Here is a 19322-nt window from a genome sequence, read left to right on the forward strand (position 1 = left end):
TGGGCCTCCACGTCCGCCCGACTCCTCAGGTTTTCACACCAGCGATCCACAACTCGGCTAACTCGGAGGCTCCCAATGTCGAGCACTATTGCGCCGAGAGACAGTCTTTCCGACTATGAATTCAGTTTTGAGGCCTACCTCGACTATACGACCGGAATTGAAGTCGACGTGAGTCTCATCGGGCTGCCTAGCATGGGCCCTCATTCCACCGATGCTCACATTCAATAGTCAAATCCTTGGAGTCGTCCCACACTGTCAGCCTACAGCTCCTGATCGCCGCCATATTTCAGCGCTAATTCATCACAGAGATACCGCATCCGTGGCGGAGAGTATCTACGAGTTCCACAAGGAGAATGGGAGGACATACCACGCTTATCGCGCCGGCTGTACGTTCTGCCCTGAGATCTCGGGCCCGATAGAAGCTAACTTTGCAGCCTACTACTATCCCAATGACTTGATCGAGATTGAACGGTTGAATACTCAACATGAGACTCTCAAAATCCTATTGGACGGCAGAAGTTGCCTTGCACCCTTTGATGACGAAAACCCTCCGCGCAAGGTCCTTGATATAGCCACAGGCTCTGGCCACTGGGCTATCGATCTTGGGGATGAGTTCCCAGAAGCTCGAATCATTGGTACGGACTTGTCTCCTATCCAGAGCGAGCTGGTTCCTCCTAATGTTGAATTCATAATTGACGATGCGTGCGTAACTTCCCACTGCCCCCAGCCATTGCGCGCTCACCTTGGACACATGAACTGACCGCCCTAGAACCGACGAGTGGCCCCAAGGCAGGGACTGGTGCAACTTTGACCTGATACACACCAGGGTAACTCTTGGCTGCTGGTCTGACATGACTACACAAATCATTCAGCCGGCCTTTGAGCGACTAAGGCCTGGTGGATGGATAGAATGTCAAGAACTGGAGGGTCTTTTGGAGTGCGACGACGACTCGGTTACGGAAAACAACCCCTTCAAAAAGTGGTGTGATGACATTGTCGACGCCAGCATAGTCGCCGATCGACCCTTGCCCGGTGCCGCGAGCATAAAGAAAGCCCTCAAGGAGACTGGATTTGTCGACATCCATGAAAAGATCTACAAGATTCCTATCAACGGCTGGCCCAAAAACCGCAGGCTCAAGAGGTTTGGGGAGTTATGGCATGCGAATGTGGCGGAAGGATTGCAGGCGCTCAGCTATGGCTTGTTGCATCGCGTCAAGGGCATGACCAAGGAGGAGATCGAGGTGAGTTTCGACCAATTCATCCTGCGCTCAACTAACAGGTGCCAGGTCAACCTCATCGACGTGAGGAGAGCTTTAGCAGATCACAGGATGCATGGTTATCAGAAGTTCTATGTCGTATGGGGCCGCAAGCCAGAGGATGTTGACATGCGCTAGAGTGTATTTTGCCTCGATTAATCCCTATTGACGTCTGCGCACTGGAGTATATTTGTTGGTATTCAGGCCTTAGATAATTGCTGCGATTATTACAACGTTCCGTGGTGGCAATTGGCTGCACGCTTCACCATAACGTGGTCCCTCTCGTGTTCCTTGGATCGAGAATATGTTTCCAAAACATGTCGAGCTAGTTTGCTGCCTGTGCTGATGCTGCCGTAACCCTCGATGCCCCGGCCACCAACGGCCTGGAGTAGGTAGAGTAGCGTTGGTACGGTTGCCATTTCCAGAGCCAGAGTTTCTTAGAGGTATGATCGCGTACCAGCCGCCTATCATAATGCTAGGTGTATCAGTAGAGAATGGTCTGGCCTTAGTTTCCTAGTAACTAGCCGTGCCAACAGCTATCTTGGCCCTTTGAAATGGACTGTTTCGTGGAGCTGAGCACTCCTGATGTCATCGACAACATACGCCCCCATCACGTACACCCCGTTGGGCGCTGTCTCCCATGCCTGTAACACAGGTAAAGTGGAAATTTGATTTCAAACTCCAACGCAATAGCGGAATTGGCATAAGTGGGATTGTCGCGGAGCCAAGTCGGCCTTACAACACAAGTCCTTTGAATCGGCATGAAACTATAGTCAATCCATATAATCCTGAAATACTCTGGTTTGTATGACTATGGGCCAAGTTCCCAGACCTCCTTGCATCTAAGGTGTTTTAATATTATGCGCAATGACGAGCCCATACGAGACCGTCAGCCACAACAGCAAAAAATATAGCCATTAATACATGACGGTATTAAAACCCAATACCGTAAAACAGCGTACAGTGACACGTCAAAGATGACACTAACGGACTTCGCAGCGTGAGCTGGAGATACCTATTGATCTGGCTCGATATTCTTCCTCCTTGACATCATTTACTAGAGCAGCTGCCAAGGTAGAATGGTACGGCATCATCCAAAGCATCGCCGATGGTCACGTACCCCGAGCGAGTGCACTCTTGTGTCAGTGCCATAATTTGTTTACCTTCCCATCTCGCTTCATGATGGAAACGTGGTATAACTGCTTTCATACGTGTTTTATATGGACAGCCTATAAGAAGTGAACCCTTACAACCGGCTTTGTTTTGCTGGGAGAGGACCAACGAGTCATCTAAGTTATTCAACCTCATTGCAAACCCAGCGGGCGGATCCACGCAATCCAGCAAGAGAAATATAGTTATTAACACAATCAAGTCATCATGCCCAACGCCTTTCAACGCAAGATTCAACAACAAATAAGCTCTGCGAATGCTTCCGTGCTCAACACTCTGCCTCAGCAAACATTAATTCATCGAGAACACCGCGTTCTATAGGGATCGCCATTGTCTAAAGAGCCATGATGCTCGGAACTCCGGTTTACACTCGCATAGGGACCTCGGTAACCTGAGATGGGAGTTCTCCCACCAGTACTCATCCTATGTATTTAGCATTGTCGAGACTGCTAGTCATAAGAATCGAAACACGACTCCTAACACTGACAGTACAGCAAGACAGGATGGACCACTAATCTCATTCAACAGCAAGACAGCCATTTATTCAATATCTAATGTTCGGAAACTGCGCCTCTTCATCCACATCTGCACCGCGCGCTGCATCTGCTCGGTGAAGCCATATGTCAGGGCGTTAACCATCCCAATGAACTGAGTACAGGCCTGCAACGACGTGAGCCATTGTGGCGAGGTGCCCACCGACTCAGCCAAGCGGTTCGCCATGCCAGGAATCCAGAGGATAATGTACGCAATCGGATATCCATTCAACAGAAGCATTCTCTTTAGGTTAGGTGATGCCGGCGCATTCCTAGATGGCTCCGCGTTGTTCGAAGATTGCTGGGTTGTATCTGTGTAGGGGATCTCTGTTGGAGGAGGCTGGTCTCTTGGAGAAGCGTACCACTGGGATTTCCCAATGTCTGAACCTTCGTTGCGCTGGTCTCCTTTGGATATTGGCTGAGATTGCAACTCATACGAGGCTTCAACTGTTGTAGTGATCCAGATCCGACGGCTATCGGACGGCTCTGTGGTATCCGGTTCACTCCGAGACCGGTTACCAGCTATTACTTGGCCAGCTGCAGACGAACTAAGGTCAACCTTGAGTCTGCTGAACAGTCGTCGGAGCTTGATATAGATAAAAGTGTAGATTGATATCGTGGCCAGGAAAATAGCGATGCGCCAAGCGTGCGTGAGGCCGTAACGAAGGCCAAGATACTGCGATTGGATCCAACACCAGTTGCCGCTTACAGGCCCATATGTACCGAGACCAAGACCAACAAAGCCTGCTTGTTCAGTAAGAGTTCAGTGATCAAGGCCTCAGTAACGCTTACTGGTGATTGTACCGGGAATCCACGGCAAGATACACACAATTGTGGTCATGGCTCTTGATGAATCGCTAAGAAACTGTTGCCTTTGAACCACCAGAAACACCGATATTGAGATGATGAGAATATTGAAGTCGATGGCTTGTACAGAGAACTGGCCGATCCACGCATTGGCGAGGCATGCAGTGCTCGGGGAGGCCCCTGGGTCCGCATAGCCATTTTTGAGTACAAGGATGCCAGACACAGTATTATTTAAACTGTTTATGAAGTCTTGAGATCTTTAAATCAGTACCATCTCGCCTAACTATTGTTGGGCGACCTACCTGCAACAAGCAGATTTACTATTAGTGCATGTCGGAAATGCCGCCGTTGCGGGGGAACAATTATGTGGAGGCAGAGAGCGAGGAAGCTAGTTGTACAAGAGAGTAATGACCCAACCAAAGTAGGCACCGAGATGGATAGATTTACTGGGAGGTTGGCCATTGTGATGGAAGGTGAAGAGCGAGACGCCCGGCGACAGGGCGGTACGTAGGCTGTGTGCTATTTGAGAAATTAGAGGGCATTGAGAATGATTATTAAGCCGCGCGGTACGCTGAACACCCCCGAAGGTGATGCCAAAACGGGGAATATTCCATATAATACTATCAGAGGTGGGAAGGCCAAGTGCTTGAATGAAGGCGTGGGGGCCAAGGGATCCAGGATTACATGTCACTTTGAGCGGGTCTAAACCACAATATAAAGTTTGTCTTCACCTGTTGGTTAAACGTGTAAGGTTTCATGCCTACTATAACACAGACGGTATAACTATTGTCCCGGTAGATCCTGCTACGCTGCTTTGCCACCTACCCTTTGGAGAGAGTAGACACCGAAACCTAATTAGTTGCCTATTCCCAAAGAAATGCACCATGACCAATCAGCATTGAGGCTCCTCCCATGTTTTCCATCAGAGAGTTGGAAGAAAGCTTGATAGCCTTTGTGAAGCTGAAACCTACCTGACGCGGAGTTTATTTTAGCGGAAATGCCCCTGCTCCGGTGAGATGGACTCCAGCAAGATCTGCTTCCCGGCCTTTCGGAACTCCCGGCTTACGAAGCCTGTGACACATGCACGGCCCTGAAGGCACACTGTCACAGATGCCGAGGTATATACAGCAATAAGGTAAGCTGGAGGCCATAGGCCTGGAGATTAAAAAAAGAGTGCATTTTTTCAGCTTGTGATACATATTGCTGTGACTCACACTATCGCCATGTTTTGTTCTCAGTGACTTTGGTCGGATCAAAGACAGGATCGCTCCTTCTTTGATGCTCCATCAAGATCCTAGTAGGGGCCTGAAAGGCTATGATGATTATTGTTTACAAGAGCACAGAAGCGAACAATATTCAAGTCGTGAGATACCGCTATTGTGTTGAGGGTTATGTCCGGGAATTACCCCAAGCCAACCTAACAAACCAAAGATACCTTGAAGTGAAGTGGAAGATGGCAGACGTTTTCTGATGACAGTGCATGTTTGGTCCCTCAGGTACTGAACCAACAACTTCAGCAGCTACTGTCTGGAGTTCCGATTGGCTCAACAACCTGAGCTGATTGGTTACCAACCCCAGGAAAGGACCGTAAGACGAGCGTCGGCGGCAATTCTTGAGCTGACAATTCTGCCGAAAAAAGTAATTCGGTTATTTGCGTAGATACAACAGCCAAGGTAGAACTTGATCTTACTCTCATCTTAGACACATCGAGATCTACTACCGAGACAACATCATGGACACTTGGAACAGTGATATCCTATCCTCACTTTACACCCCTCTCCTTGGCAATAATCCCCTCAGAGTTCTCCGCCTCGAACCAGGTGCACGCTCTTCGCCCATTATCTGTCAGCTCATCTCGACGCATCTCGACGCCACCGACAATGTCTTCATTGCAACGTCCTACACATGGGGTTCTCTTGAAGACCCACAACAGATCCAATGCAACGGCTGCACCATGACGGTCCAAAGAAACGCATTCGACCTCTTGACAGACCTTCGCCTCCCAGGCCAGTCGCGGACCATCTGGATCGACGCCATCTGCATTAACCAAGGCGACCTCTCCGAACGGTCGGAACAAGTGCAGATGATGCACATGATCTTTATTGGCGTGCCCAAAGTGTCATAATCTGGCTCGGAAGGGCGGAGAAGCATAGTCACGTTGACATGGCCTTTGCAGCGACGCTGGATGTTGACAAGTATTTGGACGAGTTCATACGATACCTTCATGCGGGGGTGCCGGACGATATCGTTGTCTACGGACAAAAGACGTACCTCCTCGGCCAGCAACTTGAAAGGGGCGAGGAGAAGCAGCGCGCAGTGTCCATCGTGAGCTTCCTAAACAGGCCGTGGTTCAGTCGTATCTGGGTTCAGCAGGACGGTTCACTCAACCGAAACACGCAGGTTGTCTGCGGCACTGACACGATCGACTGGCATGGGATATTCGCTTTCGGTTGGATCCTGCAACCGCCTCGGACGACGCTTTGGCCCGACTATATGCCGCACACATTTGAACAATCCATGAACAATCTCATGGCCATCGCTAATATTCAAATCTACAAAGTCAAGGCCTTTCTGCAGTTCTACAATTTGAACGGGTATTCGAACAGAGCCCGTCGCTTCATCACCCTCATTTTGTATACGCAGCGGTTCGCGGCGACAGATCCTCGGGACAAGATCTTTGCGCTTTCCGGTCTCCATCTGGTAGGCGCTGCGTTACGTGATGACGATGATTGGGTCCCGAAAGCAGACTACACCATTCCATAGGAGGTTCTCTATACCAACGTCACGCTGCGCAACCTCGAAAAAGGTTGGCTGAATACAATGTCTATTGCTGGGAAGGCTCGCCAGCCGTGAGACTGGATCCTTCCGTCGTGGGTCCCTGATTACAGACAGTTCAGCCCTGAAACGCAGGTTAGCATGGCTGAGTTGGTTAGCCACTACGATTGGATGGCTGGCGGGCCTTGCCATTCAACCGGTCAAGGATTGCATCCAAACAGACCACTCGTGGCCAAGAAACATCAACTACCTACCAACCAACGGCGGCCCATTAAGCAAGACCTGATGTCCCCTGAGCGCGCCGGTCAAAACGCGGAGCCAGGAATATCCTCCAAACGTCCATAAGTCTCGCTGGCTTAATTATAAACGAGATTTATTACGTGGGTAGCACCATATCTTCATGTGAGAGGGATGGACGGCAGACAGAAGAAATGTATCGACAATTTGTTCAGGAAGACCTGGACTATATCTGTGCCAACTGTTCACACATACATGAATGGCGATCCAGCTGTAGAGGCTTACAAGGTCACCATCATCACCGCCACCGACCATCATCAAGGACTTGATGACATCAAGTACACCGTCGACAACTGGGATTCTTGGCTCAGCTGGCTTGACCAGGATGACAGCGACCTTTGCCAAGGCACGCCCGTACTGAATAGAGCAGTCCAAAACTCTGGTATCTTTCGGGACTTCCGCTTTGCCGTTACAAAGCATGGCTACTTCTGCCTCGTCCCCAGCATTACACAGGTCAAAGACCGAGTCGCTGTCCTGATGGGGTACATGGCCACCATCGCGCTCCGCCCTTGGCAGGCTAACGAGTACTTCGAGCTCCTAGGGGACGCGTACGTCCACGGAATGATGATCAATGAGGCTCCGTGCATGGTGTTAGAGCTTGACTGCAAGGCTGTTCTGACGGATGAGCAACGGGAGAGGATATTGCGGGATTCAAAGCGGAATAACGGTGAAGCGTGGAGGACGTTGGGGATTGGAGACTACACGCCCATTCTGGATACGTTGGGAAAACGACGAATCAATTTTGTTTAGCATATCTCACTACTCACCACTTTAAAGCTCCCGGGTCTTAACGCGAGATCGGGATTCCACGACTGAGACGGCAAGATAGCCCATAGTTTTCAACTGGACTCACCCCTCTATTTTCCAAGCCATTTCAGTTGGCTTCTGATGATTTGTATAAGCATGCTGGACGGTGTGTTTACCTCCATGTCAGTCTTTGTTCAACCCGCACCGAACTTGAATATTCCTTGATCCCCCAGCTTCCACAAGAGGGGTAGACCGTCGCGGTAATGCTACCTCACATGGGGATCAAGCAATCGTCCTTGTCTATGCAATGTGCCTATAGAGCGACCTAAGCATCGGCAATACTCCAAGAATGGAAGCTATTAGTTGGCAGACCCACTCGCCAAGAGGGCAAGTTCGCGACAAGGTCGTATTCAGTGTCCAATAGAGCAGATTCGCCCGCAATACGAGGTCATCGATAAGGAAGCGGGGCTTGACCTTGTCAATGGGGTTTTATAAGCTGAAGATTCCGTGCTTTTGCTACTTCACTCATTTCCATCGTTGTCATCATTATTTTATTTCGCAGCGGGCTGACTCCACGATGCTTGGTGTGGCATTGTTTGGCGTCCTCCTTGGTGCTGTCGCCAGTGCTGAGCAAATAGCCCCTCGTGGCCATGGATGCCTGGTTTCCGACAAAGGCCTAGACAGGCATATCGGTACTCATTCCAGGTTGCTTGATCCCAGTCGCCGGGATTCCATCCCCAACAGCTTCATGGTAGATGTTCACTTTCATATCGCCAGCACCGAGGAAGACGAGGATCTCATTACCGAAGAAATAGTCGACGCCCAATGGAAGGTTCTGAGCGAATCCTTCTCCAAGTACGGCATCAACCTGGTGCTGAAGTCGACAGAACGGGTTGTCGACGATCTTGCGGGCCACTCGTTCCTCGTCTATGAGGGACCAGACAAAGGCTGGGTCAGTTATGAGAAAGAGGAAAGGGAATATTTCAGGAGCACTCGAAAGGGCAGCTACGACGCTCTGAACATTTACTTCTTCAGCAAATATTCGCCCGGGGCCACAGGATACTGTACTTGGCCTACAGTCCTCACCGAAGGCGACGATTTGACCCTGGGGTTAGACTCGTGTCAACTCAGTGCCATGACTATGCCAGGATTTACTATCGAACAAGGTGGATTCGAGGACTGGAACCTGGGTCATCTTACGGTTCATGAGGCTGGACACTGGTTTGGACTAAACCACACGTTTACCGGTGGTTGCTCGGAGCCGGGTGACTTTGTCGGCGACACGCCTGCACAAAGGACACAGATATATGGATGTCCTGTTGGATCGGATAGTTGTCCGGACCAGCCAGGGTTGGATCCTATCCATAACTTCATGGGCTACACGAATGATAACTGGTGCGTTCTCCTATCCAAACCGTGCGTGGTATCAAAAACATCGAGTCTTACATCTCTAGCACAAATGAGTTTACGGCCGGGCAAAAGGATCGCATGTTTGAGGTTTTCTTCAACTATAGACGGAAGTCGTAACTCTTAAATCCTCCGAACATTACGACTCTAGCGACAGGAGAAAGCATACATGTGTCATCTCATGAACATCGAGATATCTGGGCTGAGGGGATGCGCCTCAATGAATGTTTCACTGCATATCATTGATAGTTAAACTTCGCGATTATGGTCGCACCTTTCTTAATAAACCCTGCATCTACTAAACTTGGCTCTAGTCAATAGAAAAGGAGAATAGTGATCGCTGACAAGGTCTTGAAAACAATGAATACCATACATACCAGGAAAGCTTCGACCACAAATCATTTCATATTCTCAATCAAGTCAGGTCACTTCTAGGCCCATCTACGCTCTAGAGGGCCCTCAAAGGTCCATGTAGGTTAAACCCAGATCTTCTCAGCTTCTGGAAGACGCCATTCGGATCGTACTTTGCTGCCGTTCTCCGCAACTCATCCTTTGCCTCCGTCCCATAGCCGCTAAATGGATCCTGATACGGACCGGAGTAATTCACGTAGAGATAGTCATGTTGAACACCTAGCCTTTGCGCCTCGGTCTGTACCTTCTGGGCCGTGTTTTTCATTGCTCGCTCGATGGCCGGAGTGTCGCGATCGTCCTCCCACCATGGTTCCATCAGAAATACCAAGAAGGGTTCCTGACCTACGAGACCGGTTGCGTTGCCCCCGTTGCGCTCCATGGCTTTTGTGACGTTCGCAGTGATGAACTGGCACTCAGCATGCAGGAACTTGGCACTTCCGCCCAAGAGGTCCTTGGTCTCGTCCCTCCAGGTATCGAAGTAGAACCTGACAATTCGTTTGTCTACCTTCGTACAAAGAGTCCAGAATGCGTTGTTTCTGCCATTGACAAAAAGCGAAGCCATTTCCGTCACCCGTTGCGACTGGGTGGCTATGCTAGTTTGGTCGAAGGCGGCAGGGATCTCTAAGATGTCTTTGAAGATAGGCTTGCCCACAGGTATCTCGGGCAAGAGATATATCAAGTCTGCTGCCCATACCCATTCATCTTCGTAGTTAACGAGAGAGAAAATCCACCCCATATCCGAGTTATGTTTGTTGTCGTATCCGTAGTCCCAGAAGGCCGAGAGCAGAGACTCCCGATGTTCGAGACCGTAAGCCCTTGGGCCTCCCCACATAGATCCTTGCGGATAGAGGGTAAGTTTGAATGAAGTGACAATACCTAGGTTGGCACCGCCGCCACGAAGTGCCTTGTAGAGATCAGGATTACTCGACGGGCTTGCACTCTTGATCTGTCCATCGGCAAGGACAATTTCAAAGGCCTCCACGTTATCGGTCGCCAACCCATATTTGTTTGTCAGGAAGGATATTCCACCTAGAGAGAAGAGATTAGGTCAACACACGGAATGGCGACGGAGCAGCGAGAATATATACCGCCAAGAAGAAACCCTCCTACTCCCACATTACCAGCTCGGCCGCCAACAACAGTCACGCCCAGAGGATCAAGAGCAGAATACACGTCAATCCACCTGTTTCCGGGACCAATTTCTACACTGGTCCGGTCTTCGGACACATTGATGTGATTGAGATTCTTGAGATCGATCGTGACGCCGGTGTTAATCGACGACTCTCCCACGGATCTGCCGTGGCCACCGGATTTGACGGCAAACGGGCATTGTGCATGCTGAAGAACAATGAGAGCCAACGAGACGTCGGGAGCGCTCTCTGGGCGAAAGAAGCAGGCCGGCCGGGCATTGATCTGCTCTCGAGACCAGTACTCATGACGTGCCGAGTCGTAGGCTGCGGTGTCTGCTAGCAAGGTTCGACTGGGCTGCAACGTCGACAGTAGTTTGGACTAGAAATAAAAAAGTTGTTAGCAGCTAGAAGGGGTAACAAGACACTATGGTTGAGGAGATTGCCTTCATACCGCCAAAGAAGCTGCATCGCGGTGGGCCGCATGCCACTCGGGGGACTCGCTCTCGTGAATCTGGGACATCTTAAGCACAGGTTGATTGTACAGAATAGACCTGGTAGTTAACGAGTATGCTAGGTACAAGGGAGCGAGTCCATCCCCTTATATCGTGTCGTCACACATGGGCGCTTAGATTCGGTTCGGCTCGTTTTCTACGGAGCCCGGAGCACTTTTGATCCCCCCTGGGCTCTCTCGGCGGCCTACCCATGGCTTTCAGGGAAGCTGAAAAAGTTATTTCGTCTCTCCACTCATGCCTTCGTGCATGGATGTTCGTCCAACCCCGAAAAATCCTCTTGTGCCACACTGCGGTTACAGAGTGTAGACGTCAAGTGCCTAAGCCAAGCTATAGGACTGACAACCGGCCGCCGCGGGAACCGGCCAACACGGGAACCGGCCACCGCGGAAACCGGCTATAGTGATATGTGCGATACCAGAGCAGGCTGCCGGCGTGTCTTGGCATCTGCTGGGTCGATAGGCGCTTAGATCAAGGCGTTGGCGATCCGTCGCCGTCGCCGCGAAACCCACCTGACCTGGCCATGTTGCACTACGCAGGCCCCTCCCCCGGCATTCCCCCGCCCCGACCTAAGCAAACTAAGCGCCGACCTGTGAGCCGGGCGAGATCCGATCACGTCTGGAGCACCGAGGTAGCACGGGCCTGGCGAAGGAGCATATTCAAGGTCAAGGCATTAATATCAATATGTTTCTGCTTCGTCCAGGACTGAACCAACACTCATCATTGCTCACGACATTCTACCCGCGTTTTCATACACCCTCTTTTAAAGAAGTTTTGCCCAATATGCTTACCACCGAAGAGTACGCCGAGTTGAGCGCACGATACTGTGCACCAACCCACCTCCCCATTCCTATTGTCATCCAGAAGGGAGAGGGGGCGCGCTTGAGAGACATCGACGGCAAGGAATATATCGACTTTCTTAGCTCTTTCTCAGTCGCAAACCAAGGCCACTCCCACCCACGCATAGTCAAGGCCATGATCGACCAGTGCCAAAAGATCGCCCTTTGCACAAGCGCTCTGCAAAACGAAACCTATCCGCCATTGTGCAAGAAAATATGTGACGTATGTCGACGCTGTAATTATCGCCTTGACACTTGTTCTAACCTTTTGAGCAGCTGCTCGGCTATGACATGGCCGCGTCCATGAATTCAGGTTCTGAAGGCGTGGACATGGCCATCAAGATTGCAAGAAAGTGGGGCTATAATGTCAAGGGCATCGAACCAGACCAGGCCAAGGTCCTGACTGTCACTGGTAACTACCACGGCAAGACCCTGGGGCCTGTATCTGGCTCGTCCTTCAGCTATGCTAAGGATGGTAAGATGAAGCATTGCAATCGAGGGAAGTGGACAGTTAGATAACAGTGAAAATAGGATTTGGTCCCTTGCTTCCCAACATTGGTCCAAATGTCGCCGGCTTTGAAGTCCGTTTCAGTAACCTCGACGATATCAAGAAGGCTTTTGAGACCAGTGGCAAGGAACTGGCCGCGGTTCTCATCGAGTGCGTTCAGGGATTTGCTGGCTGCTTGCCGACAGAGCCTGGGTACCTCCAGGCTGTCCAGGAACTCTGTCGGGAACACAACGTTCTCCTTATCGCTGATGAGATACAAACTGGGTTTGGCCGAACGGGAACTTTGATGGCGTATCAACACGATGGCATCAAGCCGGACCTAGTTGTGATCGGAAAGGCCTTGACAGGCGGGCTGTATCCGATGAGTATGGTCCTGGGCAGCAAAACCATCATGACACAGATCCACATTGGAGTGTAACCGCCCCCAGATCAGCCTCGAAGTTGGACCCGGCTGACCTTGTCTAGGCATACGTCCACATTTGCAGCAAATCCCCTGGCCAGCGCTGTCGGCATTGCTGCTGTTGACGTCGTCATCTCAGAGGGCCTTGCGGAGCGGTCTCGGCGCCTTGGTGCCGAGTTGAAAGACCGCCTGAATTCCATCAGCAGCCCATACACGACGGTCAAGGCCACTGGCCGCGGTCTATTTTGCGCACTTCACATTGATGAGTCTCATCCTTCTGGGCGCGTCACGGCGGAGCGACTGAGTCGGCTGATGCGAAAGCTGGGTGTTGTGATTATTGCCGTCGGGAACAGACTAAGGATCGCCCCTCCGTTGGTTATTAAAGAGGAAGACCTTTGGAAGGGAGTCGATATTTTAGAGGAAGCCCTGAGCAAACTGATATATGTAGACGATATTTAGATGCTTACTTAGCGGTTGAACACGCAGACCTGGTTCTGATATTATAATTTATTACTAGGGAACTTGCCAACGACAGCCCGTTGGCAAAGGCCAGCAAAGCTGATTCCAGCGCCTGAGGTTCTCACGTAGCTTGTAACGGCAGCTTGCAACGGCCTTCAACAGCAGCTTGCGGCTTGCACCATTCCGATCTGCAGGATCTAGCTTCCATCTCTTCAGCGGGACAACCTTGCCGGGGTTGCCTTCATCAGCGGCTTTGAGATCGTGATCACGGCGTTGGTGTTGATGGCGGGGCCAAGGTTGATTGGCCGTAGCTAAAGGAAGAGGGCAGTGAGGTGGTAAAAGGAGCTAGCTAATTAGTACGCGAGTTAACTAGCATCGTGCTTAGTTAGAATTCATCATCCTACTATGAAAAACTATTATATTACTTAACGTTAACCAAAACAATATGCTTCATTAGCCCCCACTACCTTAGAAAGACCCTCAAGCCCAAATACATCATCAGGGGAATTCCATATTTCCTTCAACAGCTCAATACCGCGAGAGACAATACCCATAGGAGGACTCAGCGCGCAAAGAGTACTTAAGAGCCTTCCCCGGTGTTCCGAGGTAGTTGCATAGGATCCTATAATAACCATTGGCCACCAGGTGGTGTTTTCCCACGAGCTGCCTTTGATACGCTCAATTATGTCAAGCGATTCGTCGACTATTGGTCTTGTAGCCACAGCAAGGCGATCAAGGTCCTCCCTGTGGCGTAGATATGCTGAGTAAAGGAACAGGATGAGCATGTTTTGTACGGCGTATGCCGCTGCGATCATAGGCGACTGTTCAAACTCCCGACGCTTGTTGGCTTTATCCTGGGCAGCTCGGTGCTCCGATCCCTGATAACCACCTATATCATTGAGCCACATCTCTGTGTGATTGTAATAATCCTGGCTTCGGTCTTGGATTGGTCGCCACGACGAGAGCTCAAATAAGAGCCGCTTGAAGTCTAGTGTGCAGCCAAGGTCACGACCAGTCGTGATTTCCAATTGTCGCGTTGCATAGAACTTGTGAAGGCGTGGGATTATCTCGTATAGGTCAGCGGAGCAGCCGAAATAGGCACCAAAGCTTTCAAAACTCTTTAGGAGCGTGAAGCGTCCATCCTGGACCATCCTGGAGATATCCATCCAGTCGTTCCCGCTCTTGTCGCCCGGACGCGGAAACCGGAGCGCTGATGAGAACTGTAGAAGGGCTGTGTGTTCGAGGAGATGAGTCACCAGCTCCATCTGGCTACTCGTTTTCCTGGACTCGAGCACTCTAGCTGCTGGATAGCAGCCTCGGAGGTGTAGCCGTAGGGTTCCGTTCAAGTTTCCGCCGATGCACTGGGCGAACGAAGGCCGGTGGTTAGCGACGGCATCTTGCAGTGTGATGAAACCGACAAGAGTCGGCAGCGGGGGTCATGGCTTCACGCGCGTTCAGGTTATGGATCTGAACATGACAAAGAACTTACTTCGTGCTCGGCCAGCAAACACGTCACCAGCATTAAGCGCAGGGTATCATCGCCTATTGCGGTGGTGCTCCCGACCCAATCCTTCAGCAGCGGCTGCAACCCGTTGATACAGCGAAGCATATATTTGGTATTGGCTTCTGCAACGGGATGGTTTTTTCCCTTCCCCGCGGCCAGATGAATGCTCCCAAGCGCCAGTACGGCGTTCAAGACGAGCTTGTCGGTCTCTGCAAGCTGCAGGATAGTACTCTTCCAGACGTTGGTCGTGCCTGGCTTCCGGGGGATCATGCGTTCCGAGGTGTAGTCAATATAGAAGAGCAAAACCCTCTGGGATATTGAATCAAGAGAAGCCCACGCGCCACTTATAGTCGATAGAAAATAAGGCGTCAAACTGTCGTCAGTGCTTTGGCGCGCTCGCTTGGATGGCGACGCCGGAGTCGCTGTTGCCGTCTTGGCATACAAGTCATTGTCTGTCGGAGGGTTTTCCAGAGATGGCGGCTCATCGTCAGCAGGAAAGGGTCCAATCAACTCGTTCAGGTGCCCCGTAATGAAGTCGGAGAATGACAAGAGTGGTGAATTCGGCGACAGAGACGGTGGGGAAGACGCTATCGGTGGTGACTCAGGCTCCTCCAGACTGGTAGGAGTATCGCACCTCTGCGTCGTCTTGATGCGACTCAAGACTTGCGAAAGGCTGTCTAACGCTTGACGGGTTGGCAGATCGCCCTCGATGCCCATGTTCTGCCGCCATGCAAACTCGTTGGACTGCGGCCAAGTGCACAGCAGGCCAAGCTTCTTGCAGCTGGTGCATATGGGCTTCTCCTCGGTACACTTTTTGCGCCTGAGGCGACAACAAAGGCAACCGGTCTTGGATCTTGAGTGCCTGGGGCGGCCTCGTGCCATAGTCAAGAGTTGGGACATGACTGCGTCGGTGCCGGTGTCCAAGCTGGGGTGGCGGTTGGGTTAGGTTGTGGAGAGGAGAGAAGATGCCGCGAGTCGGTCTATTTGCTGCGATCCATCCATACGCCAAGGTATTACCTAGCTACCATTAGCGTGTGTCCACATATTTTGGATGCATGTAATAGTAATCCGGGGCAGCAAATCGAGATGTGGCTTCGGTTTCCGCGGCGGCCGGGGGGCCAAGACCCGAGCTGGATCACGATAACCGGTCTTGATCACTATCCATATGTCTAGCATCGAAGGGGCGGACAGATGGAAGAGATAAGACATGGACAGATTCGATGAATGCGCCGTGCTGCTGCAGAGCGACGTCAACTAGACCTGTTTCTTCTTGGTTGTGATGCTTATCATTCGACCAAGACACCATGAAAATCATCCGTTTCCCTTGGCGGCTTCGTTTACTAGGCTTTCGGCATAATGACTTCCTGTAATATTTGCCTTGCGCTGCGAGAAGAGTAGGCGGTGCTAGTACTCTTCCTCCAGAAGCAGGCAGAGCGAATCTGGAGTTAGGCACGCAATAGGATGCTACATTTAATCCTTGATGAGATGAAACCAAGACGCATGAACTGCAGTTCTCAGCTCGTACACTTATCTGGCATTTCCCAACAGGGGTAGAATCTGGCTTTATCAGCCAGCGGCCGATGGCCGACAAGTCACGCTCACTGGGCTATTGCTAGTTGGCAAGCCGAGGCATGTCTATACGTTGAATGTGGGGTATGGATATGATCGGGAAATGGTTTTGCGGGGATCCCGTCACGCTTCTTCGATTTGCCTGGCGAGGCCCAAATCGGGTGAAGCAGCCGGGGCTTAGATCCATTAGAATGCATCTGATCCCTTAGTCCGGGGCTATGGATTGAGGCTTGTGTCTCGATCGGGAGTCCCCTTTGGCCACTTCTTACACACACAAGTGGTGTCGGCGCTTAGATGGGCTCCATCCCAGAGCTCGGCCCCGTGTCCCGTCGACTGGATTGCATCGCCGTGTTTCAATGAGCTACTAAACGGCTAGCTATAGGGAATGATGGTACGATGCTGTCAAACAAACCATTAGAAATGAATCTAAGCGCACCGTCGCGCTTAATGCCTCGGCACAGGCCCCATCTCCCGTAGGTGCCTTGAACTGATGGACCTTATCATCCATATTGACATGTCGCTGCTTTCCTGGGTTCGTTAGCATTTAAACACCGAGGTATTCATGAGCTCTGTTTAGAATTTTTTTTCATCATCAACTCTTCTCTACTACTTCTTTTATATAAACTTCTTTTGGTCCAACACCACCCCATTATACTCAACATGACGGCTGGCACCAATGCTGTCACGGCAAATAATGTCTTTCTTCAGACACTAGCCAAGTATGAAGAAGAGCGTCAAAAGAGACAACGCTCAGATGGCCTGGCCCAGTACATCGACCCTGCAAAGTCGGAAAAGTTCAAGCATTATACAGCCGACCCATGGGTCGAGGCGGATCAGAAAAACAGGACACAACCTTTGCCGCCTCCTCCTGTCGCCGATGGTGGGCACGCCAAGGTCCTCATCCTCGGAGCAGGTTACGGTGCATTGTTGTTTGCTGTCCGCCTTCTGGAAACTGGCGTCTTCAAAGCCAATGACATCGTCTTTGTCGATGCTGCCGGTGGCTTTGGGGGCGTGTGGTACTGGAACCGCTATCCTGGACTCATGTGCGACGTTGAGAGCGCCAGCTACTTGCCCCTTCTTGAGGAGACTGGTTATGTCCCCAAAGACCGGTATGCATATGGCACTGAGCTGAGAGAGTATGCCGAGCTTGTGGCCTCAAAGTGGAATATCCAAGGTCAGGGCCTGTGGCATTCAACAATCCGGGATTCAACATGGGACGAGACCAATTCAAATTGGGTGCACATCCTGAGCAAGAAGAAATCTGACGGCCCGGAGGAAACTCTCACTGTGCGAAGTGACTTCTACGTTCTCATCCCTGGCTGGCTGGCGAGACCCAAGCTGCCCAGAATCCCTGGCCTTGTTGACTTTGGCGGCCACATCTTCCATACCGCCCGCTGGGATTACAACTATACCGGTGGCTCACAAGCCGATCAGACTCTGTCCAATCTCAAGGACAAAAGGTGGCTTTTCTGGGTACGGGGGCTACCGGCATCCAGGTTGTTCCACAGCTCGCCAAATGGTGCAAAAAGTTATATGTCATCCAGCGAACACCAGCTGCCGTGGACGTACGCGGTCAGGCCCCCATCGACCCTGCGCAATGGTTGCAGGATACCGCTGAGAAAGGTTGGCAACGCAGACGGCGAGAAAATATGGCGGCCCGGCTCTCCAACTACCCAGATGTCAGGGAGGATCTGGTAGGTGATGGCTGGACGTCGTTTCCTTCCCTTTCTGGCCTCGTCGGCGGCCCTGCATCTGGCAACCTTACGGAAAAGACGGTAGAAGACTACGTCAAGTCCCTTCTTGCATTGGATTTTCCTCGTCAGGAGGGTATTCGCTCTCGTGTTTCTGCCATCGTGAAAGACCCGGCTGTGGCTGAGTCCCTAAAGCCGTGGTACCCTGGTTGGTGCAAGCGCCCTTGCTTTCACGACGAGTATCTCCAGGCTTTCAACAACCCCAACGTCGAGCTCATCGATACCGACGGCAAGGGTGTCAAACTTTGCACCAAGGCGGGCCTTGTGGCTGGCGGCAAAGAGTTTGACGTTGACTTGCTCATTCTTGGGACAGGTTTTGAACCTTGGACTGCAGGCAGCCCAGCCTATTGTGCCAACGTGACAGTCAAGGGCCGCGGAGGAATCGACATGAACCAAAAGTGGAGTGATGGCGTTGGAACTTTGCACGGTGCCTTCACAAGAGGCTTCCCCAACTTGATCCTCCCAGGCACGACACAAGCCGGGCCTACGGTCAATATTGTCCACGCTATGGATGTCACAGCGCAGCACGTGGCATATGTCCTTTCTGAGGCGTCGAGGCAACAGGCCGCCAACAGGAAGAAGATTCTTGTAGAGCCTACAGCTGAAGGCGAAGCAGAATGGGTTCTCAAAATCATCCGTGGCGCTTATGCCTTTGGTACTTTGTCCATCTGTACCCCTAGCTACACAACCAGGGAGGGAGAAATGACGAGTGTTCATACTCCCGAGGAGCAGATGAAGCTGGCAACTGGGTCGATGTGGGCCAAGGGAATGATTGACTATACCCAATACCTGGAGGCTTGGAAGGCGAGTGGAGATTTGAAAGGTATTGAAGTTCATGGTGTCTAGCAGTCGAACAGGATTTGGATGCCGATTTGTTGACAGTGTCGTGTTTTGAATTGAAACTTGGATTTTTCTCGACCTGTGATCAGAGACTAAAGGGGGTGTATTAACTTCGTTCTATATCTCGCCATGAAATCGACCTTTGCATCTATCTAGATATCATGCTAGGCAGTCTCAGCCTCCTTTCTGTGGGATTTTCGAACCATGGAAAGCGTTTCTAAGCCCGAAATGATGGCCCTCGCCGACATTTTGGGTGGTCGCACCTCTCGTTAGCTCCGGTCCTCGGAACCTTCATCGCGAATATCACCACAAATTTTACGAACCGAACCAATGGCCATGCCAGCTGGCAAGTCCCCATCGGTGGAATCATGATCTTCCCAGCCACTGTGCTAGTAACGTCCTCTCTTATC

General features: G+C 51.3%; 8 protein-coding genes across 8 annotated transcripts; 5 read left to right on the forward strand and 3 right to left on the reverse strand.

The window, feature by feature from the left end:
- Positions 1 to 75: 75 nt before the first annotated feature.
- On the forward strand, positions 76 to 1394 carry MRS44_011832 (uncharacterized protein; the record flags this gene model as incomplete). The annotated part of the gene is made up of 6 exons (XM_065619881.1): positions 76 to 168; positions 229 to 254; positions 307 to 702; positions 770 to 827; positions 873 to 1241; positions 1287 to 1394. The coding sequence occupies 6 exons, from the start codon at positions 76 to 78 to the stop codon at positions 1392 to 1394; spliced, it is 1050 nt and encodes a 349-aa protein (XP_065475953.1).
- A 1572-nt stretch (positions 1395 to 2966) lies between these two features.
- On the reverse strand, positions 2967 to 3800 carry MRS44_011833 (uncharacterized protein; the record flags this gene model as incomplete). Its single annotated transcript, XM_065619882.1, has 2 exons — positions 2967 to 3703; positions 3752 to 3800. The coding sequence occupies 2 exons, from the start codon at positions 3798 to 3800 to the stop codon at positions 2967 to 2969; spliced, it is 786 nt and encodes a 261-aa protein (XP_065475954.1).
- A 1698-nt stretch (positions 3801 to 5498) lies between these two features.
- MRS44_011834 (uncharacterized protein) lies at positions 5499 to 7588 on the forward strand (the record flags this gene model as incomplete). The annotated part of the gene is made up of 4 exons (XM_046281730.2): positions 5499 to 5833; positions 5884 to 6466; positions 6530 to 6615; positions 6994 to 7588. The coding sequence occupies 4 exons, from the start codon at positions 5499 to 5501 to the stop codon at positions 7586 to 7588; spliced, it is 1599 nt and encodes a 532-aa protein (XP_046124684.2).
- Positions 7589 to 8162: 574 nt separating this feature from the next.
- MRS44_011835 (uncharacterized protein) lies at positions 8163 to 9112 on the forward strand (the record flags this gene model as incomplete). Its single annotated transcript, XM_046280392.2, has 2 exons — positions 8163 to 8980; positions 9040 to 9112. The coding sequence occupies 2 exons, from the start codon at positions 8163 to 8165 to the stop codon at positions 9110 to 9112; spliced, it is 891 nt and encodes a 296-aa protein (XP_046124683.1).
- A 328-nt stretch (positions 9113 to 9440) lies between these two features.
- On the reverse strand, positions 9441 to 11053 carry MRS44_011836 (uncharacterized protein; the record flags this gene model as incomplete). The annotated part of the gene is made up of 3 exons (XM_046282920.1): positions 9441 to 10432; positions 10492 to 10912; positions 10985 to 11053. 3 exons carry the CDS (start codon positions 11051 to 11053, stop codon positions 9441 to 9443), a joined length of 1482 nt encoding a protein of 493 aa, XP_046124682.1.
- Positions 11054 to 11825: 772 nt separating this feature from the next.
- MRS44_011837 (uncharacterized protein) lies at positions 11826 to 13248 on the forward strand (the record flags this gene model as incomplete). Its single annotated transcript, XM_046284403.1, has 4 exons — positions 11826 to 12104; positions 12158 to 12356; positions 12413 to 12803; positions 12855 to 13248. The coding sequence occupies 4 exons, from the start codon at positions 11826 to 11828 to the stop codon at positions 13246 to 13248; spliced, it is 1263 nt and encodes a 420-aa protein (XP_046124681.1).
- A 431-nt stretch (positions 13249 to 13679) lies between these two features.
- On the reverse strand, positions 13680 to 15652 carry MRS44_011838 (uncharacterized protein; the record flags this gene model as incomplete). The annotated part of the gene is made up of 2 exons (XM_046282919.1): positions 13680 to 14609; positions 14738 to 15652. 2 exons carry the CDS (start codon positions 15650 to 15652, stop codon positions 13680 to 13682), a joined length of 1845 nt encoding a protein of 614 aa, XP_046124680.1.
- Positions 15653 to 16981: 1329 nt separating this feature from the next.
- MRS44_011839 (uncharacterized protein) lies at positions 16982 to 18918 on the forward strand (the record flags this gene model as incomplete). The annotated part of the gene is made up of 2 exons (XM_065619883.1): positions 16982 to 17794; positions 17866 to 18918. The coding sequence occupies 2 exons, from the start codon at positions 16982 to 16984 to the stop codon at positions 18916 to 18918; spliced, it is 1866 nt and encodes a 621-aa protein (XP_065475955.1).
- Between the last annotated feature and the right edge of the window lie 404 nt (positions 18919 to 19322).

The sequence above is a fragment of the Fusarium solani genome, assembly GCF_023522795.1.
Source record: "Fusarium solani strain SB1 chromosome Unknown bctg00000007, whole genome shotgun sequence".
Taxonomy (NCBI): Eukaryota; Fungi; Ascomycota; class Sordariomycetes; order Hypocreales; family Nectriaceae; genus Fusarium; species Fusarium solani.